At 56.9% G+C, this 26,397-nt stretch overlaps 1 protein-coding gene across 1 annotated transcript in view; it reads left to right on the top strand.

Annotated features, from left to right (window-relative positions):
* The window catches only part of TUB (TUB bipartite transcription factor), a 62,370-nt gene that overhangs the window by 32,505 nt on the left and 3,468 nt on the right, over positions 1 to 26,397 (top strand). Inside the window, 7 exon segments of the mRNA XM_060303556.1 lie at positions 17,071 to 17,122; positions 17,593 to 17,755; positions 21,078 to 21,221; positions 23,484 to 23,605; positions 24,047 to 24,244; positions 24,518 to 24,630; positions 25,492 to 25,606. Coding sequence (XP_060159539.1) covers positions 17,071 to 17,122; positions 17,593 to 17,755; positions 21,078 to 21,221; positions 23,484 to 23,605; positions 24,047 to 24,244; positions 24,518 to 24,630; positions 25,492 to 25,606 — 907 coding nt within the window.

Below are 26,397 nucleotides of genomic sequence, written 5' to 3'. Positions count from 1 at the left end.
CAGCAAAAGGGAAGGACCGTGGAGCGAAGAAAAGATGATCTGTTAGGGGTAATAAACTCTGCAGATAGTTTAAATTGCATTTCAGGGTCTTATTCCTCTTGCTAGAGAGATGCGTTTGTGAATTCAGAGTAGGGTTGTTTAAAATGTATTTCACATTTTAAATAACCGTGGTTTTCTTAGATGAGGGGAAAAGAACTGGTCAAAACCGCAAACTCATAGGCTTTTCTGAAAGGTTACAAAATAAAATGTTCTTTGCTGGAGGATATAAAGGCAGTGGCTCTCTGTTTGACAAAGGAGAGGGCTCTGCTAGATAAATCTTGCATTATGAACAAAGGAGAACTCCCTCCCTCCCTTCCTGATCAGCTTAATTCATTGTTGCTTATCTGCAAATCCAATAACGCTGGTAAAACAAACCCCTCCTGCAGGCTGAGGACAGGGGCCTGGGCACTTCTCCTCAGAAACCTTTTCCTATTTATAACCTCAGCGCCTGCTCCTTGGAAGGCTGGGCTTAGATGCCCTGTGGGGAAGCAGGCAGGGATGCTGTGCTTCAGCTCGGGGTCTCCCAGCCACAACCCCACCCCAGTCTGGGTCCTCTGAGCAGAGGAAGCTCAGCAGATCCTCAAAGTGGAGCTGGTAAACTGGGCAAAGAGCCCAGTTTATTAAGTAGACTTCTCGCACTTCCCAACCCCCCTCCAAGATATTGATAAATTTCCCGCCTCAAAATTGCCGACGTTTTTAATGCCTCCGTGCATTGGAGTGTGGCCACCTGGGTGCCACCTCGGTAATATATCATACTACGTGAGGTGACTAAGGATATTTCAATTGCACAGCTTTTAAAATAGTATTTATTTATTTACCAAACCGCTTGTGCACTGAGTGTTTATCTACTGTCTGTCTCCCCACGGCCACGGTGGTGGGGCGTTGTCTGTGCTGTGGAGGGGTCCCCAGGAGGTCTAAGGAGCCGAAACCTGGAGTTAAGAGGAAGCCAGCACCTGGAAGGAGGGACCACCTGAAAAGGAGGATGTGGTCCTAAGGTGGCCTCACTGATGGACTAGACTGCGTCTTTCTCACCCTGGGCAACTTTTCCTGCGACCATTTGTGCATGTGCCAGCGTATGGACCTTCTTTATAGGACATTAGACTTTCCTACAGTCTTGTATCTCATAAACCTGTTCGTCTGTCATTAAATTCCTCGTAAAGGATGCTCAGTGGTCCATCCTGTGAACGTAGAATTATTTACTTAACCAAGTCCCAACTGATAGCCGTTTTGTAAACCCCAGCTCCTGCCAATCTCCCCCATTAGAAATAAAGCTGGGATGACTATCTCTGTACATAAACTTTTGACTCCAGTGCATGTTTCCCTTGGCTAGATTTCTAGGACAGGAATTAATGAGTCGAAGGTCTAAGGCCATCATCGTTGGGTTTTCTCTAGAGGATAGCCGTTACACTGTAGGCTCGAGAACTCTCGGCTGCCTGAGTTTGATTTGAACTCTTTCACTTATTTTCTGTGGGACTTTGAGCAGGTTATGTAACCTCCTGTTTCTTCATCTGCAAAATGGGGATAGTAACAGTACCTACCTCATAGTGTTGTTGTGAGGATTAGATGAGAGAAGCCATGTGTAGCTGTTGGGTTGACTCCTGAGATGGAATCATAAAGTCAACCTTATTTTTGTGTCCTGTGGTCTCTTTAATTGTATTCTTAGAGGTTGTTTTTTCCCCCTAAACCTAGATGAAAGTGAGGGTGAGTCCCATGACTTTCCTGGCTGTTTCCAAGTAACCGAAGGTGGTCCTGTCAGTAATTAATATGTCCTATCTATTGTGTTAAAAAAACAAACAAACTTTAAACTTCAGAGTTACACCAGCTTCCCTTGCCCATCCCAGTCTACTGCAGACCAGCTGCTTGTGGGAGAGGGTCCATCCTGCAATTCTGACCCTCTCCAGGGTCCAAGGTGAAGGCACAAAGCAGGAGAGGAGAGGAGAGAAGGGCAGGAAAGTTCTTCTCTGACTAATATTCTTTTTTTTTTTTAATTAATTTATTTATTTGGCTGTGTTGGGTCTTTGTTGCTGCACGTGGGCTTTCTCTAGTTGCAGCGAGCAGGAACTACTCTTCGTTGCGGTGTGCGGGCTTCTCTAGTTGTGGCTCAGTAGTTGTGGCTCGTGGGCTCCAGAGCGCAGGCTCAGCAGTTGTGGCATATGGGCTCAGTTGCTCCGCGGCATGTGGGATCCTCCCGGACCAGGGATTGAACCCGTGTCCCCTGCATTGGCAGGCGGATTCCCAACCACTGCGCCACCAGGGAAGTCGCCCCTGACTGATATTCTGATGAGCTGGCGTCACACTCTCTGGGCCGTCTCTATCGCTGGGGTGTTTTGTGGGTTCTTAGGGACCATTCCATCACTGGGATGTCTCCCCAGGTGAAGCTCCCTTGATGCGGGTGATGCTTCTCACCATGGCTCATCCTATGGACCCATTCTCAGGCCGTGGGAAAGCTGAACTCATGCCCTCCCGCACTGTGACCTCCTCCCGACAAGGGGGCCCTCTGGGCTGGGGTCTAAGACAGTCACACCTGTTGTTCATGCTGGGGCCCACACTGGTCCACAGAAAATACTCCTGTATCCATCACCCCACAAACCTGAGAGCACAGGCTGACCCTGAAGCAGCAGCACCTTCTCAGCCATCAGGACAGGCGTGACTCAGATGCCCCAGCACTGTGGTCCCAAGACTACTGTGGCCACATACTGAGCTCTCCTCAAGCCCTCTCTCCGGATTGGAGGTGAAAGCCATAACCCCTCCCCCCTCCCACTCAGGGCTCACTGGACCCTGGGGGCTTTCTCTAAAACTCCTTTTCAACCTCCAACAACCCTTTTCTCAGCCTCCTATATTTTGTACGTACCAGAAATGTGCCAGCTAATGGTACAGCCTCTTCTCCATGTCACATTTGGTGCTATCCCACCTCACTCTCGAATGTGATACCTATTGCCTCGGAGCCTCACTGAAGAGTTCCATCTCATCCCCCTATTGCCCATATTGCTTTTATGAAACATGTAGAGGGTGCCCAGCATAGAGTATGTGCTCCGCAGATGATGGTCACGTCTGATTCAATCTCATAGGCTCTCCGTTTACATCGACTTCATCACCATTATATTTGGTTTCCTTCCTATTACTTTGTTTTATGCTCTCTGAGTCTTATGTTTCCTTTAGACTATGATCATTTTTTTTCTTTTTTCCTTTCTTTTTTTAAAATCTGGCTGCGTGCTGTGGCGTGTGAGATCCTAGTTCCCCAACCGGGGATCGAACCTGCATCCCCTGCATTGGCAGCACGGAGTCTCAACCGCTGGACTGCCAGGGAAGTCCCTAGACTAGGGTCACTTTTGTTGTTGTTGTGGAGATTTTTATTTGCTATTCTCTTAGGCAGTGAGACAAAATAGACATATTGTTTTTAATTCTGCTAGTGGTTACTCTACATTTTTCCACAGACATCAGTAAGCCTATTTATCTCACTTTTTTTTTTTTTTTCGGTACGCGGGCCTCTCACTGTTGTGGCCTCTCTCGTTGTGGAGCACAGGCTCCGGACGCGCAGGCTCAGGGGCTGTGGCTCACGGGCCCAGCCGCTCCGCGGCACGTGGGATCTTCCCGGACCGGGGCATGAACCCGTGTCCCCTGCATTGGCAGGCGGACTCTCAACCACTGTGCCACCAGGGAAGCCCCTATTTATCTCACTTTAATCATGTGTGATGGGGCAGTGGTCTTTGTATATTCTGCAGTTTGAAGGGGAATTTCAGAGGGCACTCTCTGGCTGTGCACGTATGAGCCACCATCTTGCCATGACATCTGCCCAACAGCTTTGCAAGGCACTGGGCTCTGGTGTAGGGAGTTTCATCTCTGCCCTGGACTTTCCCATTCACCATCTAACAGTTTTCAGTACCTCTGGTCTTGTCTCCCTTTATCCTCCATTTTGCTCCCAATTCTCTCTTTCTAAAAGGTACATCTGGACAGGTTACCCTTGGCTTAAAACCCTTTAGTGGTTCCCCACTGGCTGCAGGATAAAATCCAAGCCCCCCAGCTGGGTGCTCAGGGGACCATGTGACCTGACCCTTGTGCCATACTGAACCACTCACCTACATGCCACCACATTAGGTGATTTGTACTAGGTTTTCAAGTGCATTGGTCACAGACTCTCACATCCCCTGCCTTTGTTCATGTCATCCTCTTTGTCCAGAATGCCCTTTGGTAAAAGAGCCCAGGACCACGCCTGGCCAGCCGTAGAATCTCAGGAACTGTTAAACTTCCCCCCCGACTTCCTTTCTCATCTGTCTATCAAAACTCTCCTCGGGACTTCCCTGGCGGTCCAGTGGTTAAGACTCTGCGCTTCCACTGCAGGGGGGGTGTGGGTTCGATCCCTGGTCAGGGAACTAAGATCCCGCATGCCTTGCAGTGAGGCAAAAAAAACAAACAAACAAACAAACCCTCCTCATCCTTCAAGGTCCAATTCAACTGTCATCCTTTCTTATTCTCAGGAAACGCTTGTCCTAACCTGACTCCCCTTCCTTCAGTACAATTGGCTGCTCTCAACACTTTGTACACCTAGATTGTGACTCCAGAACCTTGGTGCTTTCTGTCTCTCCTGCCAAACTGAAAGCTCCCTGAGAGCAGGGTTGAGCCTGATGCCTGCCAAAGTGCTGCATGGACCCTTGAGCCCAGTCGGGTTGAGCTGCCGTTTGGTTGATTACATTGCTTTCCTCAGAATGCAAGGGTACGATGCCAAGCTAGGAGGCAGGACACCTTGGGACTTGGTACCCAATCAGAATAGATATTCTTTTATTATTTATATCCTTTTGCTTCCAAAATTGATGAGAGGTGGCCCACACTCAATAAAACAGTTAAATTAGAAATAGAACATTTAAGACTCCACATGGAAGTAGCACGGTGCCAAAATGCTAACCTTCTTCCTTGGATGAACTAGCCTTGCTGAGGGGAGCTTGCACTGGGGTCCTCTCCAGCTGGGATGGCAGATGTGAGGGTCTCCTTCGGGTTGTTTCTGTTCCCATGCATTCTTTCACTCCACTCACAAACCATGACTATGTTTGAAAATGCCTAAGATGCAACGAGGAGAATTTAAATTCACAGCAAATACCTCATCCTTGAGGAATTGGACAGGTGGTGAGGAGGCCGTGTGGGTTTGCTATGTTTCAGTAGAGGTAACCTTGTTCCTGGGCTAAATTTAGAAAGCTTAGGTACTTCTTCAAGGGTCAGTGTACAGCAGAGCTGTATTTGAACCACAGCTTAGTACAATATTCTTCACATTGCTTTCTGGAGTGGCTTTTTGGTAGAAGCCAAGGGCCTAGGCTTAAGATGTCAACCAGGGAAGTCATCTAAGCAGCAAAACCCACCACCAGTTCTGAGTTGAGTGTGAACACTCACACATCCCTGTAGAACTCACAGAAGCATATGCTTAGATTCTCCCATGCACATACATCAACATACCAACTAACAAATGTTCTTGTGCAGACCCATTCTGACTGCAGGGACACCTTACACACACACACACACACACACACACACACACACACACACACGGCACACAGCCCCACTGGCTCCCCCATATCCCACGTGCACACACAGCCTTGGCAGGAAGAGACATGGAGAGCCGTCTTATTTCTGCACCTCACTCTGACTCCAGATTTTGCTCCCTTAGGACAGAACTTAAAGTGTCTATTTAATAGATTCAATTACTCCAGGCTCCCGAGACCTTCCAACTTGATTCTGATTGCTTTAAGGTGTCAGATAATTTGGGAATAAAGGGGAGAAGCAGCCTTAGGTTCTTGAAGAGGAAGTCGTCTAAGTTCATCTCTGAAGTGGTAGCTGCTGATGGTCTGGAGGGTGGGGCTGACCTCTTGCTTCCATGCAGGGTTCTGTCCATAGGTCCTGACAGACAGAGGCCCTCAGGTAGTGATTTGCTATGCTACCTTGGTCTCCAAGGCAGGGACCAGTCCCTTTCTGCTGCCCTTCCTGGGAGCCCGACAGGGGTGAAAACGGAGGCCCAGGCCAAGTATCCCAGCAGGCAAGGAAACAGCCCTACTTTTTGCCCCCTGCACCCTGCTCTGGGGTGAATTTTTTTGTCTGCCCTCTGTCCCCATTGACAGTGATAGCTCTTGGAGATTGATAAATAATCAGAGGTCACAGCCTTTGGCAAGCGTCAATGCTGTGCCAGTTGGAGATGGATATGACCTGTCCACTCCAGAAGCCTGAAGAGGGAGGCTGGGTGTGGGTGCGTGCATGCATGTGCACTGCAAGAACTGTGATAGGCAGGAGGAAGCTAAGGACAAGGGCTGTGTGTGAATCCTGGCTTCACCATTGACCAGCTGTGTGACTTTGGGCAAGATCTTTGCCTTCTCTGTGCCTTAGTTTCTTCTGCTATAAAATGGGTATGATAATAGCACCTACCTCCTAGGGTGGTTATGAGGATTACGAGTTACAGTATATAGCTAGCACCTGATGCTCAGCAAATGCTCCAAATGTCCTGGTTATTGTTTTTATAGCAAATGTGTCAGGCTGCAAGGCTGGCAAAGTCCTGGGGTGGGGAGTCCCGGCTGTGGACCCAGGGCAGTAGGATGGGGCCCTCCCTCAGCCCATTTGGCTGTCCTTACACTGTCTCCCCACCAGTCAGGCAGTCAAAGGATCCCACATGGACACTCTTCTGCCATGGTTGGGGGATGGCACTGCTGAATCCAGGGTACACAGGAGGACACCCACCTGCAGTGTGGAGACGGTGCCCCTCAGCAGACCCCTCCAAGATCACCTGGTCTCTTCTCCCTGCTTCTGCCAGCCCTGCTGTGGACTTGCTATCCTTCACCTCAACATTTCCACAGTTTGCTTTAAAGTTGGTGCTCGTCACAGCCAGGACCTCCTCAGTGCTCAGAGACTTTAAGATTATCTTTGTTGAGAGGTTTTTGCCTCCGTTTAAGTGTGGCCCTTAGAAAGGGCTTTGGAGGACAGAGACCCTGGTTCCGTTTCAGCTCCATGGCGGCCAAGCTTTATGTCCTTGGGCATCTTGGCCTTCCTGAGGCTTTATTCTCTGGGAAACAGGAACAACTACTTGCCTCTCAAGGCTCCTGTGGAGATTAAGTAATATAAATTTACAACGGCTGGGGATGCAATAGACGGTACATGTATCCTTGCCTTGACTGCTTCGAGGGGAAGCACTCCTCCGCAATGAGGAAACAACTCCTTTACTAAAACCAAAGAAAGAAGGTCCCCCGGGCGGCATGTGAGAACTGGAGGCGGCATGGAGGGGGGAAGCTCAGCCTCCAGGCTTCGGACCTGAACGTTCCCCAGGACCTCTTTCGGTCCTTTTTGGCATCATTCCCTTCCTATACAACTGGATCCCACCCCCTACTTCTCCCCTCCCCCTCCATTTGAGCATAGGTTTCCCATCCCTTAGTGGAGATAGGTAGGCCAGGTAGGCAGGTGTTAGAATTATCCCCGTTCCACAGAAGGAGAAAGTGAGGCTTGAGGTCGAAGACCCGCCCAGTGACAGCACCTGTTCACCCAAAGTGGGCTCAGGCGCCGTCACGTGTGCGGAGCCTGGGGACCCGGGCTTTCGGTGAGGGGGATGGGGGCGTTTGGGACGCCGAAGCCGGTCTGGGGGTGGGGTCTCCGCCGGGGGCGGGGCGAGGGAGGAGGGGGCGGGCCGCCGCTGCTACCAAGCAGAGCTCGGGCGCTGGGCGCGGAACCCAGCCCATCTGGCGGCGCCGGGCTGTGCGGACGGCCTCTCCCGCCTCCACGCGCGCGCACGCCCGCCCGCCCGCCCGCCCGCGGCGGCGGCGGCGGCGGCGGCGGCCCCGCGCACTCCGCCGCTTCGCCCATCGCGCCGCGCAGGCAGTCGCTCGCCGAGCCCGCGGCCGGGGCCCTGGCGTGCAGCGCGGGCCTCGGCGGGGCCCAGCGCTCCGTCCCGGGAGGATGCGGCCCTGGGCGGCCCGGGAGCTGAGCAGGGCCCCCGCGCCGGCCCCCGCTGGCCCCGGCCTCCGGAGCCGCAGCTGCCACCCCGCGCCCGAGAGACATGACTTCCAAGCCGCATTCCGACTGGATTCCCTACAGGTACGCGGGCGCCGGCCCCCACCTTCTCTTCGACTCGGGGGCTCGGGCCTGGCCCACCACCCTCCAACGCTGAGGGCTTGGGGCAGGGTCGGGGGTGCCGGGCCAAGGTGCCCACCACCCCGAACTCGGAGCGCAGGGCTGGCTGGGGACACTGGACTGGGGCGCAGGGCAGCTGTACCCTCTTCATCTGGCCCAGCCCCGGGGGCGCGGGTTGGAGGCTCTGGGCCTTCCTGTCCCAACTTTGGGGGCCCCAGTGGACTGAACTAGCGTGCTCCGCTCCCCCACTTATCCGCCGGGGTTGCTGGAAGAGGCCAGTGCTCTGGGCCTGTGTGGGCCTTGGGGCAGTCAGTGCCATGTGGCCGCCTGGGGAGGGAGTGAACGGTGCTGAGCCCCCTCCTAGGCCTAGCACACCGGTCTTACGCCAGTATAGCGGCGTACACACACCCATACATCTGCAGGCATGCATCTACAGGACCAAAACTCTCCTGCTGGTCAGTTCACACACTCAGGGCATGAATTCCTGGAGACAGTCATTCCGAACCTAAAGCACAGACTGCTTTTATATACAAGCACCATGTATTGCTACACAAACACACACACACACAGATGCTCGGGCTCACACAGGTGTACTCCTGCCTATCCGTGCACATACACATCCTATATTGGGAATACCTGCCTCCCACTACCCACACACAAGACTACTCATATCTTTCAGAGAGTCAGAAATCCACTTGCTAACTGGTTTACACCTGGACACACACCAACTCACAATATGTGAGAACTGCCTTCACGTGCACAAGAGCACCTAGGAACCCAGGCACACTCAGGGAAGCATGGCCACCCTGTGTTCCCTGATGCTGTGGTCTGCCCCAAGGACAGCTGGGCTTTCCTGCCTGTGTGGAGGTCGGGGTGGGGGAGGGGTCCCTGGGGCTTGCACAGGTGCAGGCCTTTCTACATCCACTCTACTCCATTCTCTTCATTACCACTGGAAAAGAGCTCATTGCCATGGCAGCACCAGATCCTTGGCCACCCATTGGCTCCTTGGTTGCCATGGGCTACGGGGCTATCTCCAGGCCTCCCCTGAGAGGCATGTGTGTAAAAGGGGTGCCCACTGCTAAGGTCCACTATGTTCTTGCTGGCCCAGGTGCACATGCTTGTGGCTGGTAGGCACAGACTCTCCAGACCTGCCTTGTATCACAGCCTACCCTCAAAGTGAACTGATTCCAGTCACTGATAGAAAGTAATTCTGACAGAGCTCTTCTATGAGTCTGTCCAGACAGCATCCAAAATGGAAACCAGCTGAAACTGCCTGAGGCTTGTTAAGAGCAGATCCTTCTACAAAGAAGCGCCTGTCACTGGCCTGGGGATTCAGAGTTTCTCTTGAGAATTGTTGTTGTCTCTAATCTCAGCACCTTTGGGGGCTTCAGGGCTTCCCAAGTTAGAATTTGTGGGTGCCCCTCCTACCAACACACACACATGTGTGCACACACACGGGTCAACCCAGGGTTTCCGGTAGACGTATACAGTCACACCTCAGAGTCTCGCATAGACCAGGAGATTCTCCCATCAGGGGACCGGGGCTGTGCTGACTTAGGAGGGCTGTCACCCTGCACAGGGCATCCCGGCTGGGGGCACAAGTCGTTTCCGGAGCATCCTGGCCTTCTTGACAACATGTGGGCTAAGGCCCTTCCAGAAGACAGTGCCGCCACAAAGAGTATCATTAACCTTTTCTAATCACCCAGCAGAGGTGCCTGGACAGTGCCTGTGGGCTCAGAGGCCTCTAGTGCTGGGGAAGTACCTGAACGGGGGTGCTGATGGCAGGGTGGTGGCCACAGACTAACTCAGGAGGCAGGGAGGACAGGGGCAGCACATGGGGCTGGGATATGACGGCGTGTTTAGATCATGGCAAGCTGGGGGCCAGGCCAGGTCGTGGTTCAAGGAAGCCTCTCCCAGGAGCCAAGGACCAAAGCAACTTGTAGAGTGAGTACACAGGTCTTAGAGAAAGTCTGCCTCAAACTGGGGAGGCGTAAGCCTGCCTCTGGGAAAGAGGGCCCTAGGGAGGTCGGGTCGTCTCTGGAAAAGGGCTCTGTCCTCCGGCGGCGAGTGCCCAGGCACTGGCATCCTGCAGAGAGTGAATTGGCACTTGCCCCAGCCTAGGCCCAGCAATGCCATCCCCTCATTCCTTTCTTGAGCCCACACACTCCATCTGGAGCACAGAATCCTGCCGCCCCGAAGCCCAGCCCCAGGGAGCAGTTTGGCACCCTTGTGGCCCTGCCCTGGGCACTGTCCCAGTGCTCTGCCACCCTGCCTTCTTGCTCTGTGGCAGGGAGGGTGGGTGTCTAGCTGGGGACGGGCTGTAGTCAGAAGTTGCCAGACTCTCTCCTGCCTTGCTGGGGCCTTTCTGAGCCTGTACTGTGCCTGGGAAAGCGCTGGACTTGGGTGTAGACTTCCAGAATGGGGAGATCCGGCTGAGAGGAGATGCAAATGGCCTTTTGCACTAGCAGGGCTGCTGATTGCAGTCAAAGCCACATGCCTGCCTGATTACAGAGAAAAGTGGGACGGAAGGCGGCAAGGCAGTGCACTTGCAGATGAGGGGGATGGGTACGTGTGCACGTGTTTTCGTGTGGGGTTTCCCTCATGTCAGACCGGAATGTGTCATTTGGCTTGGGGACCACAGGTCGGTCGATATCTCGTTAGCTCTCCTGGTGAGGGCTCTGTTCTCTCTGTGGTGGTTGCACCTGCGTCCCCTGGGCCCAGCTCCTTTTCTTTGAAGCAGTGACAGCTGGTGATAATCATCTTAAGGGTAATTGTGACTCAGTTTATGATCACAGATTAATCTCACATTCTGACTTAGAAGCGAGCCATTTAGTTGATAAAGTGTAGCAGTTGGAATAGCTTTTTGCCTTTTTTTCTATTGTTACTACTGCTGATTTCTATTTCTGCCATTCTGTCTTCACCTGTGTTCTTGAGGAGCATTAACTGTCCCTGCTTCATGATTTTACAACTTTTTATGGGTTGTAGGTGGAGCGCTGAGAGTCAGGAAAGCCTGCTGCCCACAGGTGTATTGGAGCGTGGGAGTGATGGCCAGCCCTGTCCTCAGTGCTCTGTCTGCACAGTCCTGCGGCCGTTGCCCGCTCTCTCCCTCACTGGGCCGTGAACTGGAGACCAGGAACTGCATCTGGAGAGCAGCCTGTTTGCCTGGCATGACCCAGCATGGATGTGATGCCCACTACTTTGAATCAAAGTGGCATCCCCAGGTGGATTTTAGGACTTCCTGGCTTTCCTGGTGCCACACCTGTGTTCTCAGCACACCTAAGGGCTGCAGTACTCTCCCCTCACAATGGGGCTTTCTGAGTGCTGCTGGAAAAGCACAGCTCTAGGTCAGAGAATGAGAACCTCAGGCAGGAGTGGCCCTCACAGGCTGTTCCGTCCTCTGTGTGAATGCTCCCTGTGTAGCATCCGTGCGAACAACCTCCATTCAGGTGGACGAGAACGTTAGAAAATCCTCCCTTGCGGTGGTGAGCCTAAGCCCGTCTCTGGGTTTCCCCTCCTCTTGGTCCTCGTTAAGATCCTCCTGGATCCCCCTCCTCTCACTCTGCTTACCGGGGAATGGAATGACTACTTATTAAACAAGACTCTGACTCTCAGTTCTCCCTCTGGGCGGAGCCTCAGAGGTGCCCAGACTCTGGCCCACTGCTTCACTTCTGGCAACGGGAAGGAAGAGCAGAATCTCCGCTCCCAGTTCCGCAGGGAGTCTGTCTCCTCTGCCACCCTGAGCGTCTTTGGGAAGTCTTCCTGCTGCTGCCTGGGGTGGAAGGAGGACGCACAAGGTTGGCAGATGATTCAGGGAGCAGGGATCCTGTGATGCCCTCAGATTGGTCTCTGCCCTCCTCCAGCGCGGATCCTGGAGCCGCCGGCGGGGGCCTGGGTGTGGCCTGTCCAGCTGTCCAGCACCGAGCAGAGTGAGGCTTTTACTCCCTCTCTCTGGACCTGCTCCTGTCGCTGTCCTCCAGGCCTCGGTACCCCCGTGGGATGGCTTTGATACTGATCAGTCACCTCAAGGCCTCTGTAAACAAAACCGCAAAGTCTTTCATCGGGCTGCTTGTCAAGCCCTGTCTCCTCCATTGTGCCTGCGTGGGAAGACCTGGGTTTGGGGGCCCACCTGTAAGGCTTGGCCACTTCCTGTTAGGTTTCCAGGGTCTTCTGAGTTCCTACTCTCTTAGTGAACAGTTAGTATCTCTTCTACTTTGTGTCACCTGTAAGTCTGCTGAGAGGGCTGCCTTGTGTCAGGTCATCGATAAACTCGTTAACCAAGAGAAGCATGATGCTAGAAACCTCCTTTGATGATGGCATGACGCACTGTTGCCAGAACCTTTGTCCGTCTGACTGGCCTGGCACACCGCTTACGTGGCTTTGTCTCCCCCGCATGGTATCGCTGCCGGTCCCTCCAGCTCCACGCGGAAGCCTGGCTGTACTGTCCTCCTGTCTTTTCTGATAGGTCCGTGGACGTGTGCCCTGACTTGCACACTTGGCCTGACCCTAACGGTCACGTCCCTTCTAGCTGTTCAGTCGACCCCTTCCACACGGTCTTACCTGGGGCCACACTGATCTGCACACTGTAATTTCTTCCCCCATCTGAACAGAAGGCTGTGTTTGCATGCTTCCAGCCTTAGGGCAGCTCCTCAGTTTCTTTTTTGTTCTTTAGAGATCCCCAGCTCTGGCTCCTGGTCTCTGTTTGCATGGCTGAGCAGAAGAATCACCTGAGTCACTTGCTTTAAAAAAGGAAGTGTAAGGTGGAGGATTCATTGTGGGGCATCTTCCCCAGCAGGTCTGAATTATCAGGTGAGGCTGAGTGCCCCCAGCAGTTTGGATTCACCTGGTGAGTTTGGGAGCCAGTGGCTGGAATGGAGACGCCTCATCTTGTGAGGCTGGAACTCTTGCGAGCAGCGTGGTCCTCTCCCTTCTGGAGCTGCCCCACCGTGTGTCTTTCCCGCAATGTTCCAGTTAGCCACTCGGCAGCAGAAGCCACAGATCTAGACATGCTGGGTGGGCGGGTGGGGTCTGGCATGCACCACAGAGTTTGCAGCCAGGCACATTGGGTGGTCTTTCCTCCCCTGACAGCCCACTTCCCTGATTGCCTGAATCCAGCAGGGGCAGGTTCCACTGTGACTGAGGGGAAGGAAGGAGGGCAGAGGGCGGGGAATGGGCGTGGAGAGTTGGCCTGGCCTGAGGTTGGCCTGGCCGCCAGGCCTCTGGTCAGCTCTGGTGGATGAGCTGCAGCATGGAGGTGGGGTCTAAGAGAGGGGGCACCCGCTTCCTAACTGTGTTGGCCAAGTGTGGCTGTTCCAGCCGTGGGGGAAATGTCCCTGACTCTTCCGTTGTCACACACGGTTCACTCTTCGGATACCTGTCTGGCGCCTCAGAAGAAGCAAGGGGATGTGGAGGGGCTGTCTCCTGGGAGGTGAGGGGGCCACTTGGTTGGCCTTGGGCAGAGCAAATGGACGGGTGGACACAGCAGACCAGGTTTCTCTGGCCTTCATGAGCCAGTGACCGGTGTTTCCCTGGGCCTCCCTGGTCCGCCCCTCAGCAAGAGGTGACCGTCGTGAAGGAGCCGCCAGGGTCAGCTGGAAGACCCATCCGTCAGTGCCCTGTCTCCTGTCTGAGTCTCCTGGCGGGGCTGCAGCTGGCAGCCTGGGCTGGGCAGTGGTTCCATTATAGGAGCCTGAGTCATTAAAAAGCCATTACCGTCTGCTCTCAGGGTTATCGTTTAGTGCTGTCTAGAACAGTGCCGTCAGAAAGAGGCAGGCCTGGGTGTGTCCTGAGGAAGGAAGATGCCTAGGAGAGATTCCGTCACAGGAGATGGGAAGGCAGGGACATCTGGTGGACGGGGAGGGGAGGGGGCCTGGGCCTGCTGCGGAGGAGAGAGGAGCTTCCGTTCTGCTGTCCCTGGAGACGCCGTCATTATTGTCATTGTTCAGCTGTGTGCAGGGGAGTCTTTGTCCTTCACCAGGGACAGATGTAGTGTGCTCCGGATACGTTGTTGTCAGGCAGAAACACCACCCGGTACAGGCTTGCCCCTGCTGGGTGATGTGGTCCACCTGGTGCCTCTGCGGCTCTCCTGGAAACGCCTTGCCGTACCAGGAGCCTGCTGTCCTGCGCGTGGCGCTGCCCGCTCTCGGAGCCTCCTCGTTCGGCTGGATCGCCGGCCCTCCTGAATGGGTCTTGCTCAGCCAGGCGTGTCCTTATTCACCGAGCACGTGTGGCTTCTCCCAGCCTTGCATCGTCCACTCCTGCAGCGCGCCTGGTGGTGAGGGAAGAGGAGGTGGGTGGCTCTCCAGGCGCTTCTGGGGTGTCTTGAGTTTTTGGAATCTCTTCAGAAGCCTCACCCTTGTGTTCATCCGTCTTTCTTTGAAGGCCAGTGACTAAGTCCATCCTACCTATAACCGTACCTGCTGACCAGTGTTACTAAAGCCTAAGGCTCTTTGTCATTCTCCCCCGTCAGGGAATGGGGTGGGGACAGAGGAAGAGGAAGTGATGCTTTCGTGGAACTGCGTGGAAACTCCATGGGAGTGGGACAGTGGCCTGTGGTAGGAAGACGTCCTCCCCTCATGGCTGAGTCGAGCAGCCACCGTGACCGGCAGTTTGGAGGTGGCATTGCTAACGCGAGCTTACCTCTCAGCGGGATGTTGCCCCTCCATGTTAGGGGTCAGCGCCTTTCATGGTGTCAGCACCGTGGGAATAATCGTCTGTGTCCTGCTCAGCCAAGCCCAGGGCTGGGGACGACCCAGGGGACTGCCCCCGGGCCTGTCCTGTGAGAGCGCAGTGGCTCGCGTCATCCCGGTGAGCCAGGGAATGGCCTCTCCTGCTGGCAGGAAGGGGAGGAGCCAGCACTGCCTTGTGGGGGGTGACATGGCCTCCTGTGGCCCAACCACCAGGACAGGCCTGAGCTGGCGGGCCTCCCTGTGTGGGCCAGGCACAGAGCTAGGCAAGGAGGGCGCAGTTGGATTTCAGGCCCCGTTGCTCCTCTCGGCCAGGTGGCACACAGAGCCAGACTGTAGTTGTCACCCATATCCTGGAAGCCACAGACCACAGCGGACAGTGGTGTTGCACACTCACCCTTTGAAGACGTTTCGCCCTTGTGTTCTCTAGTCAGCCTCAGGTCCCAGAGGCTACCTGACAGGGCTCCCAGGCACCCTGCTCACCCTGGTGCCCCCCTCCAGCCTGTGGTGCGGCCTTCTGTGATGGGATACTCACCACCCCAGCCAGCTGGGGTTTTTCAGAGCTATTCCTGTCCTCTGGGCCTGGCATTGCCCTCAGGGAGGCCATGTGCAGCTGTGCGCTCTTAGGCAGGGGGGCTACTTTAGGTAGACTGAGGCCTTGACTAGAAGCGTGTCTGTTGAGTAGTGTGTTCTCCTGTGCTCTGGCAGCTGAGGGTTTGGTGAATGAGGCTGAGATTCTGTGCAGGGCCCCAGATCACAGCTGGGGCTCCTCTTGCGTGTAGAGCAGCCCATGGGCATCAGGAAAGTCCTTCCCTGATGGCAAGTAGGTCGGACAGCTGCTAGTTCAAAATATGCAGTCTTCACAGGTTGTGGCCAGGGAGGTGAAGCCAGAGGTGGGTGGTGGGCTGTCTGCAATCCATGGACTTGCTGCCACCCTTTGGCTGGCTTCCGCAGCACAAGTAGTTTGCCTGAGCTGAGACGACGTTTCAGGTCGATTGTTCCAGTTGGAAAGGGCTACTGCTGTCAGAAGTAGGTAGAAATGCTTCACCTTGTCTTCAGGGTGATGTGACCTCATCTTTCCTCCTTACGTGTGTACTGTACTCAGCTACACACAAGCACACCCACCTCGTAAACGGGTGTCTGCATGCATTTATGTTCAGGTATGTGCTTACACATGTAGATGCCCTCACACATCTCCCAGTGCACACGCATGAGATATTCCTGCAGCCTCACACACAGACCCAACACACTTGGACATTCCTGTGCAGGCATCCACACAAGGTCTGATTCAGGGTCAGGCTCTGGAATAACTGGGCCAGGGCAGCCTGGAGTTCCCAGAGCTCAGATCCTCAGGCTCCAACCCCACCCCACGCAGCTGTCCTGACCTTGGCTTTATAGGTTTGGGCCTAGGTCTCATGCATGCGTCTTAGACTAGAAACAAAGTTAAGTGGTTGGGGATCCCTACTTGTGCTCTGCCTCACTTGGCAGCAGAGCTGGTCTGTGTGAGATGATGCTGCCCGTCCCAGCACCGTAGGTAGGGACTCAAGGATTTGATGCCCTGCAGCCGCCCACGCTGTGTCTGTGGCCAGGGAAAGGGCCTGGTGGCCGGTTGATGGGCTGTGCGTTGTTGTGCTGTGTCTGCCCTGCGCACATCTGCACCCAGCCCTAGCCATTTCCCGAGGGACTGGTTGGTGTCATAGTTTCACTCTCCCAAATGAGGGGACCTTCAGTCCTCTTTAAGTGGAGGGGTGGGGGGGGTGGGCAGTGTCAGCATTTCCACTTTACCACCTGGAGAGCCAGGAGTTTGCCTTAAACGGGTGGGGAGAGAGTCTGCTTCAGAAGACCCAACCTCTACCAGAAAGGACGGAAAGATGGAGCTGGAGGGACAGGCCCTTGGGTCTGAAGCCCAGCCTCGGGCCTGGCTTGTGCCTGATGCCTCTGGATCTCAGTCAGGCCTAGCCCTTCTCATGGACCCAAGGGGAATGTCTCCTCTGTATTTACTGGGGCAGGGCGGACTGGGAAGTCCTTGGGGAGCAGGCATCCCAGCAGGAGATAAGTCCCCAAAGTGGCAGAAAGATGGCTCATGGCTTCATGTCTCAAGCTGGTTCCCAGATAGTAGCTTCACCCTTCTTCCCCCTCCCATGCCCAGCAGCCATGACGGGAGGGGTTTAAAGAGAGCAGACATGGCTGGGGCTGGCCTCTGGGCTGTCCTGGCTCCTTGTGGGCAGGCCCTGAATACTCGTCTCTCCGTCCGCAGTGTCTTAGATGATGAGGGCAGCAACCTGCGGCAGCAGAAGCTCGATCGGCAGGTGAGTGAGGCTGGAGCCGGGCGGAAGGGTGGTCAGCGCTGGCTATCCCGGCCAGAGTCTGGGCCGGGGGGAGGGCTGTCCTCCTTCCTGGGGTGATCCTGTCTGGTGGGGAGAGGGGCCCCTCCCAGGAGAAGAGAGGCCAGCTCTCTCCTTTACCAGCTCGGCATTAGCACTGCCCCGGCACCTGGGGCTTCTGCCGGCGGGCAGCTTGGGTGACCGCAGTTGGACGTCTGTGTCGTGATCCTGCCAGGGCAGCTGCCTGGGCTGACACTTGCCAGCTTCCGCTGGACCCCACGTCTTGGGGCACCAAGGACATGAGGCCAGGGTGGGCTGTGGACCGCACTGTGACCTCTGGAACCGAGCCGAGCGAGCAGGTCCTCTCCGGTCCCAGGCTGGGCACCTTCCCTTGGGCGAGGCGGTCTGCCCTCTCAGGGCCCGCCGACCCCTGTGCTTGTCCGCTGCCTCTGTAGCGGGCCCTGCTGGAGCAGAAGCAGAAGAAGAAGCGCCAGGAGCCCCTGATGGTGCAGGCCAATGCCGACGGGCGGCCCCGGAGCCGGCGGGCCCGGCAGTCGGAGGAGCAGGCCCCCCTGGTGGAGTCCTACCTCAGCAGCAGCGGCAGTGCCAGCTACCAAGGTAAACCCCGCCCTTGGGACAGCCTGGGGAGGCCCCTGCGCTGCAGCTTTAGACCCCAGCACTGCTTTGGGGAGCCCGTCTGGGACTTCCTGCTGCCCTGAGTAGGCGGGGGGCTCATCCTGTCAGGGGTGCCCAGGCCGAGTATGACTCCCGGCCCAGGTGGGCAGCTGAGTGGGGCAGGCGGAGGGAGGCTGGGACCTGGAGCCTTGGGCTGCTGAGTCCGGTGCTGGGGCCAGAAGGTCCAGCTTTATGGACCCTGGAGTTCAAAAGTCCAGGCTTCTGATCTGAAACATTTCCCTGAGAGCAGGAGGCAGCTCCCAGGAGCAGAACAGTCTGCTCCCCACCAGCATGCTGCCTCCTGAGAGGAATCCATCTCAGCTTCCCGCCTGCCCAGTGCCTCTTATGGCAGACACCTGTGGCCTCCCTGCCCTGGCCTCCCCATACCCTCAGTGTCCTGGCTTCTGGCCTGCGGGTGCGGGCACGGAGCCGTGCTAGCCAGCAGCCTGCAGCCCCCATCTGTGTTTGTACACTCTGGGTCTCGCCAGGGGACTCGCGGCAGCTCATCCTGGGCCCGGGGACCGGGTGGCTCCACTGCATCCCAGTGCTCGGCACCCTCCTTCCTGCTCCGGACCCTGCGCTGAGCGGAGGGTTGGTCTCTCTGAGCCTGAAAGGAGGACTCAGACTCAGTCCCCGCTGCCCCCTGCTGGTGCCGGCAACCACGGGGGCTTCTCCATCAGCCAGTGACTCTAAGAAGGTTGCAGGCATCTGGCTTTTGCAGCTGGAGGAAGCCACGGTGTTACCCTCCTTCTGCGGCTTCCTCAGGGCGTGCTGCCTCCAGCTCCTTCAGTTTACTGGTCGTTGCCTCGCCTCGGGGCCCCTTCACAGTAACGCCCCTGTGTGCTTCAGTTCAGCAGCTCGGGCCACAGCTGGCGTGTCTGTGCTCCACCTGAGAGGCCCTTCAGGGGAGGGTCAGTCTCTGGGAGGCAGTCCCAGCTCTGCTCCACATGGAACTGGCCTCCGGCCCCACCCTAACCTGGCAGCCTTCTCCGCGTGCTTCGTCTGTGGGTGCCGGCGCAAGGGTGGCGGAAGTGCCTTGCAGAGAAGGCCCCCGCCGTTCTGCATCCAGTGGAGCCTGGCACCTGGCCATCCGAGGCTGCCCGTGGGAGGGGAGCCTGCTCCTGGGACCTCGGGCCCTGCCAGTTGGCGCCAGGGCCAACGTCTAGAGGCTTTGAGAGAGTCTGGCAGGTCACAGCTGTGCGGTCACTTTGGCAGGTGTTTCTTGAGCACCGACTGTGTGCCGGGTGGGGCCAGCCCCGCAGAAAGACTGCAGCCCCTCTGAGACAGAGCGAATGGCCCAAGTCAGAAGACAGCTTGCTCACTTGTCATCTGCTCGCTGGTCCCCATGAGCGAGTCACCTTCTCTGGGTCTGTTTCCTGCCCTGTAAAGTGAGGAAAATTGTCTCAGGGCTTTGAAAGTTGAAGCAGCCGTGGTGTGTTCCAAGAGCCACTCAGCTGAATGCTGTCCCCCGCTGCCACTCCAGACCGGGCTGGGTCTTCTCCACGGCCCCGGCTTCCCCAGCTCTGAGGAGGCCCCTCACCCAGCTGGCTGACGTGGGATTCCGGTTTCCAGGAGCCCCGCCCGCCCTGCCCCCTGTAGCCTCTGCTGCCTCCTGCTCTGCCCTCTGCTGGCTCTTGGTGTTATATACAGGGGGATCATTCTCAGAGGAAGATGAGGGAGTTTGACATAAATGAGAACGGACAGTTTATCCCAGTAATGAGTTTCTGACCTACTGGCCATGCTCATTCATGTTGTATATTTACCCATTGCTTAAATGTTTATTGAGGGTCTATTCGTGTCAGGCTCTGGATTAGAGGCTGCGGGTCCAGGGTGAGCACAAACGGATGTTGTCTCTGTTCTCTTATGGACCCTAAGGTCTAGGAGGAGAGAGAGAATGAAGTAGATTGTTATAGGTGTGCTTTGCAGAAAGAAGCCGGGCCCAGTGAGTGAATGGCAGAGAGCCTGCTCCCAGGCTAGCGGCCAGAGAAGGGCTTCCCTGAGGAGATGATGTCTGAGCTGGAATCTGCAGGATGAATGGGAGTTGGTGGGAGCATGGGCGGGAGCAATGAGGGCGGTTCAGGCGGTGAGACCGCAAGAGCAAGGCCCTGTGGCAGGAAGGGAGTCCAGGACGTACAAGGCACCGGAAGAGCCTGGTGTGCCTGGGACTTGGGGTGCCCGGGAGCTGAGGAGTGCGCAGTTAGACCAAGGGGAAGGCCAGACTTGCAGAAGGATGTCGGTGGTCATCTTGTGAGCACTAGGAAACCACCCAAGGACCCTGAGCAGATTGGGGTTCTGAAGTGTGGAGAGCGTGGAGACGCCCAGCAGTGGCCCTTCCGAGACCTCTCTGTTGGCGTGTGGCTCCTGTCCCTTACTGTCCTGCCTCAGGGGCTCATCCCATACGGCCAGTGCAGCTCCCTGGGGTGCTGGCCCTCGCTGTGGTCTCTCCCAGGGGCTGCAGCTTTTCTGTCTTTCACCCACCATTTCGATGGCCCACATTCTCCCAGACGCTCTCCCACCCCCTCCCAGACTGCTCTGCTTCTGGGTTGGCCGTGGTGCGGGCCAGGCTGTTGACTTAGCACCCCGCGGGGGCTGGGGTGGTGCCGCCTCCTTCCCGCTTGGCCTGCCTGGCAGAGACGGCATGTGGAGGCCCTGGCGGGGCTTGGCCAGTGGTGGGGGAACTGGGAAGTGTTGTGCTGGAGCTCTGGCCTCACCTTGCGCCCGTGTCTCTCTCTGTCTCTCTGTCTCTCGCTCTGTCTCTCGCTCTCTCTCGCGCTCTCGCGCTCTCTCTCGCTCTCTCTCTCTCTCTCTCTCTTTCTCTCTCTCTCTCTCTCTCTCTCTCTCTCTCTCGCACTCGCTCGCTCTCGCTCGCTCTCGCTCTCTTGCTCTCTTGCTCTCTTTCTCTGTCTCTCGCGCTCTCTCGCTCTGTCTCTCGCTCTGTCTCTCGCTCTGTCTCTCGCGCTCTCGCGCCCTCTCTCTCTCTCTCTCTCGCTCGCTCGCTCGCTCTCGCTCTCTTGCTCTCTTTCTCTGTCTCTCGCGCTCTCTCGCTCTGTCTCGCGCTCTCTCGCTCTGTCTCTCGCGCTCTCGCTCTCTTGCTCTGTCTCTGTCTCTCTCGCGCTCTCTCTCTCTCGCTGTCTCTCGCTCTCTCTCGCTCTCTCGCTCTGTCTCTCGCTGTCTCTCGCTGTCTCGCGCTCTCTCGCGCTCTCTCACTCTCCCGCTCTCGCTCGCTCTCTCTCTCTCGCTCTGTCCCTCGCTCTCTCCTGAGCAGTTCAGGAGGCCGACTCGCTTGCCAGTGTGCCCCTGGGAGCTGCCCGCCCCACAGCGCCAGCCTCAGCCAAGAGGACCAAGGCAGCCGCCGCGGCGGGGGGCCAGGGCGCGGCCTCTGGGAAGGAGAAGAAGGGGAGGCACAAAGGTTGGCTTGCCCTCACTGCCGGCGTCCTCAGGAAGCCCAGCCCCTCTGCGGGGTGGGCGGGAGGCTTATCCTCCAGACTTCGGGGTGCGGGACCGGGTGGGAGGCCTTGGCGAGGGCCCTGCGTGGCGCTCCGGGCCCCGCGTCCCAGCTGGCTCGCAGGCCTCCTCTCGCTCCTGCGGCACCGGGCTGGCCTCGCGGGCTGCCGGGACGTGACGTCCAGCTCCCCACCGGGGGGCCTGAGCGCCTCTACCTCCGCCCTGCCCAGGACACGCCCTCCGGGGGGCTCACTACCTCCCGGCAGCCCGTCCCCACCTTGGGCAGCTTCCTCGACTCTTCCCTACTCCCAGTTCCACCCTCTGGGCCCCACAGACCAGTCTGTTCCCTCTGCTCCTGCCTCTCCAGAGAAGATCCCTGGAGAGCAAGGACGGTTACGGGCCCCTGCCCCGAGCCCTGTCTCTGCTGGCTAGACACCCTGTCTCCTCAAGCCTTTACACGGAGTGGCTTCGGGCCTCTGGGTCGTGGCTGGACAGTGGTGCGTTGGGGTCTGTGGGCTTGTGGAGCTGACTGACCGCAGCATTCTGGGTAGAGCCTTGCTTCTGCCTGAATCTGTGGCAACTTGGGCAGGAAGGTTGACGGGGGAGGGGAGCCCCTCCATTCGGGAAAGCAAGTGTATGCCAACCTGGCTTTTTTGAGGGGCCTGTGTGTTTTTACGACGTGTGTGAGTCTGCGTGTGTGAGGGAGAGAGATCAGCTTGGACGACGTGGAGCTGGCCGCGTCTGTGCCGAGTGGTGGCCTCGCCGTGTCGGATCCGGCCTCGTTCTCCCTCTCGTCCTTTCCACCGTGCAGTTGGTTTGGGAGCTGTCTGCCTGGGATGTGAGGCATCTCAGTCCTACCCTCGGCCACAGATGTAGGGGAACGGCAGAAGAAACGGAGCCCATGCCCCTTCCTAGCTCACTGATCGTTCAGAGGCTGACAGACAGCTGTCATTCCTTTTTAAAAACTCGGCTGACAGACAGCTGTCATTCCTTTTTAAAAACTCGGTTTTGCCAATGAAGTTTTCAGAGGGTCCCCCCATTCTTCCCTCACCCTCTTCCTGGACATCTGAGAATCCAGGCTCTCCCCCCGCCCTCCCCACCCCTGGATGGGACTCAGGAGTGTCCGTGGCCTGCAGGCACCAGCGGGCCAGCAGCACTGGCAGAAGACAGGTCTGAGGCCCGAGGCCCCATGCGGATCCTGACTGTGGGCCAGTCAGACCACGCCCGGGACGAGGGGGAGACAGCCGCTGGTGGGGGCACACGGCCCAGTGGGTAGGACGTCCGTGCCACGATGCAGAGGAAGGGTGAGCCCCGTGGGGGTCCAGTGATGCCCCCCAAGCCCAGCCCCAGGTTCTCAGATGCACCCTTCTTGGGGAGCATGACTCTCCTGTGTCTGTTCCAGCCCCTCCCAGGCCCTGGTGTGGGGCACACTTGGAGAGCAATGAGAAACTTGGGCAGGGAGGGGCCCCTGATAAGGCTGAGTTAAGGGAAGTGTGAACTAAGATAACCAACCAGCTCGCAGCCCAGCCCTGTCTCTCCCCATCCCCATCTGCCCCCAGGGAGGCCCAGGTTTGGGGACAGGTTTCCTCTCCCTTTGGTTCCTTTGAAAAAGCTCCTGCTTGCGAAACGTGCCCCCTGTCTGCTGAGCTAGGGGGAGCGGGGCCAGGAGGCTGAGAGGCAAGGCAGATCCTCCCAGGAAACCTGCTGCCCACATCGTTTCCCGACCACGGGACAGCTTCCTGGAGAGAGGGCTGGAGATGGCATCCCAGGTGTGGAGAAGCACGTAGCCAGGGGGCCCAGGCAGGCTTTGGAGAGGAGTTGGTGGGCCCCACGCATCAGGCTGAGTAAGGAGTCGGGCCTTTCCCGAGATTTCACGGCCTGTGCTAGCCAAGGCCTCTGTAGGCCTGAGGCCAGAAGTGGAGGCTCCCAGTGCGGGGTCAGCTCAACTCAGGACTTGCTACACGGAGACAGGGCACCCTGACCGCTAGAGAGGGAGGGTCTGATGGCCGAAGCTGGGAGGGGGGCTGCACCTGGGGATAGCGACCAGCCCCAGCTCTCGTACGCACCAGAGAGAAAGCGTCCTTGTGTGCATCTGGTTGTGTGTGGGAGTGTGTGGATGCACATGTGTACATGCAGCTCTGCACGTGTGGGTGACTCAGAGCCTGGGAACCGGTGACCGGGCGTGCCTGTGTGACCGCTCGTCCCTTCCCGCTCCTCTGTGGCCCAGGCGTCTCCAGCAGCATGAGCTTCGAAGAGGAGGAGGAGGATGAGGACGAGAACAGCTCCAGCTCCTCCCAGCTGAACAGCAACACCCGCCCCAGCTCTGCGACGAGCAGGAAGTCCATCAGGGTGAGTACGGAGCTTCCTGCTCAGCAGAGGGGCAGACGGCAGTGTCACCCAGCTGGGAGGGGAACGAGTGTGAAGTGACGGGGAGCTGGCTTTTCTGGGCCAGGGGCTGGGCCCAGGTGCCTATCAGGACCTTCTCCGGCCTGGGCTCTTCTGTCCTCCCAGTCTCTTCAGCCGGGCTGGGGGCTGGGGGGAGCTGGAGTTGGACAGGATGGCCCCTGAGAACCTGCCCATTTCCTCCTTCCCCACCCCCAGGGCTGCTGAGGTGAGGGAAGGGCTAGGAAGCTAGCTGCTGGTCCCAGGGCCAGGATAGCTGGGTCCACATCCCAGGGGGCCTGCCCTGTCTCCCACCATTACCACGTTGGGGGCAGCTTTGGATACCAGACCACCAGTTTCAGCTGTTCAGGGTCCCTGGGGCTCAGGCTTCTCCTCTCTCCTCCGTAGGAGGCAGCCTCAGCCCCCAGCCCCCCAGCCCCAGAGCCGTCGGTGGATGTTGAGGTCCAGGATCTTGAGGAGTTCGTCCTGAGGCCGGCCCCACAGGGGATCACCATCAAGTGCCGCATCACACGGGACAAGAAGGGCATGGACCGGGGCATGTACCCCACCTACTTTCTGCACCTGGACCGTGAGGATGGGAAGAAGGTGAGGTTGGCTTGGACACACAGTTTTCACCCTGTGGGCTTGAAGTCCTGGGGGCTGGAATGGGACTGGAAGCCTCAGCTCCAGCACTGACCTGCCAGTTCCCCCAAAGAGACAGAAGCCTCCATGCCTGGTCAGTGTGTGTGTGTGTGCACACACGTATGTTCCAGAGCTGAAGCAAGGGAGTCACTCGTGAGTGCAGGTGTGTGAGTGGCACCCGTGATTGTGTGTGGACCGGAGGCCGGGCCTGGAACATGACCCTGCTCCACTCCCAAGGTGTTCCTCCTGGCGGGAAGGAAGAGAAAGAAGAGTAAAACTTCCAATTACCTCATCTCTGTGGACCCAACAGACTTGTCTCGAGGAGGGGACAGCTACATCGGGAAACTGCGGTACGAGCACTCCCCCAGGAGGCCGGCAGGGGTGGGGCAGGCAGGGGCAGGCTCTGTAGAGGACATCTCCTGTCCCTGAGGGAGATCCAGGCCAGGGGTCGATCCTCTCCCAAAGTCGTTTCTATCAGATCAACCATAGGCCCGGTCTGTGCCAGCCTAGAGCCGATCTGAAGATGGGCCTCACATGCCCTACCCTAAGCTGCTCCTAGGCAGAGGGGATGCAGGCCCGCAAAGAGGGTTGGATCAAACCCTAGGATGTCAGTGACGACGTAGGCCACCGTGGAAGAGCCGCCTTAGCCCCATGGTCAGTGCCAAGGGGCGTGGCTGAGAGTGAGCCCTTGAGGGAAGAGAAAGCAGCCTTAGGGTGGGGGAAAGGCTCTGAGCTAGGCCTCAGGTGAGGGAAGGTGTGCTGAGGAAGAGTGCCCGGTTTGGGAGCATAAGTCAAGCTTAGCAGTCAGGAGCTAAAGCTGGAGATGGGGCTGGACCAAAGCTCACAGGCTGAATGGGACAGAGTAGTAGAACATCTCCACCCTCCTTGGGGCGCTGAGTCCCCTCTGCAGTCTTGTCAGATGCTACTCTGGTGGCTCACCTCCCGTGTGGGGAGCCACTCCTGTTCCTCCAGGGAGACTTTCTGTGGAACTCAGATTTCCCTGAACTGAACCGAGATGCTCTTTGATTAAACTCAGAGCAAGTTGAGGCCTTCTGTCCAAGAAGCGCCTCCAGAGGCGGGGACTCCATGCGCAGTGTGCCTGTGCCCCCAGGTCCGCTCCTGGCCCGGCCCAGAATGCTTCGCAGGCTCGCCACAGGACAGCCTTGGGGCACAGGGTGCATGACCCTGTGCTGATCGTGCCTGTCCTTCAGGTCCAACCTCATGGGCACAAAGTTCACCGTTTATGACAATGGAGTCAACCCTCAGAAGGCATCATCTCCTTTGGAAAGTGGAACCTTACGTCAGGAGCTGGCTGCTGTATGCTACGTGAGTCGTGGGCTCCCGGGTCTCTGGTCTCCAAGTTAGACGTGACACTCAGGACTTGCTACCTGTCTGTGGCCTATCCCATCTACCTTTACGGGCAGACACGGAGGCGCAGTGGAGTGGCCCCTGCCTGGGACAGGACACAGCTGGCCATCTGCTTGGCGAGTTCTGGGGACTAGGCCTGGCTCTCTGAAGCCCAGCCTGGATGCCTCCTGCAAAGGAGGAGGCAGAAGGCCTGGGTTCCTGTTGGTGCAAGCTTCCAGTCCTCCCTCCCGTGTTCAGGTCCTGAATGGACTGTAAGGCCCTTTGCATTATCATCTCATTGAATATTCAACCTAAGAGCTCCATCCTATCTTCTTGATTGTATAGATGAGGAAACCTAGGATCAGAGGTTGAGTCACTTGCCAATGTCACACAGCTCACAGATGACCAAACTGGAATGAATATAAACACAAAGGGTTTCTCCATCTCATTTCAGAATGAGGACCTGGTACCATCAGCCTGGGAATGCATAGCTGTTTTGTATGATCCAGTGGTGCCACCTGCTGGTCGGCTTTGGGGAGGCAGTCTGACTCTTCAGATACTGAGCCCCAGGTGCTATTGGAGGCTCTGAAGAGATAGTAGTGAAGAGAGAGACAAATACAGACCCTTATGGGATGTGAACCCTTAGTGGGGAGATATGCTATAAGACAGTCATATAAGCAAAATAAATATGTTCTGATAAATGGTAAGAAGGAAAAAATAAAGCAGGGAAGAGGCCTATGAATGTCCTTTTAGGAAGGATGGCAGGGAGG

Source organism: Globicephala melas, chromosome 8 (assembly GCF_963455315.2).
Source record: "Globicephala melas chromosome 8, mGloMel1.2, whole genome shotgun sequence".
NCBI lineage: Eukaryota > Metazoa > Chordata > Mammalia > Artiodactyla > Delphinidae > Globicephala > Globicephala melas.
This window is presented reverse-complemented; position numbering and strand designations above follow the sequence as displayed.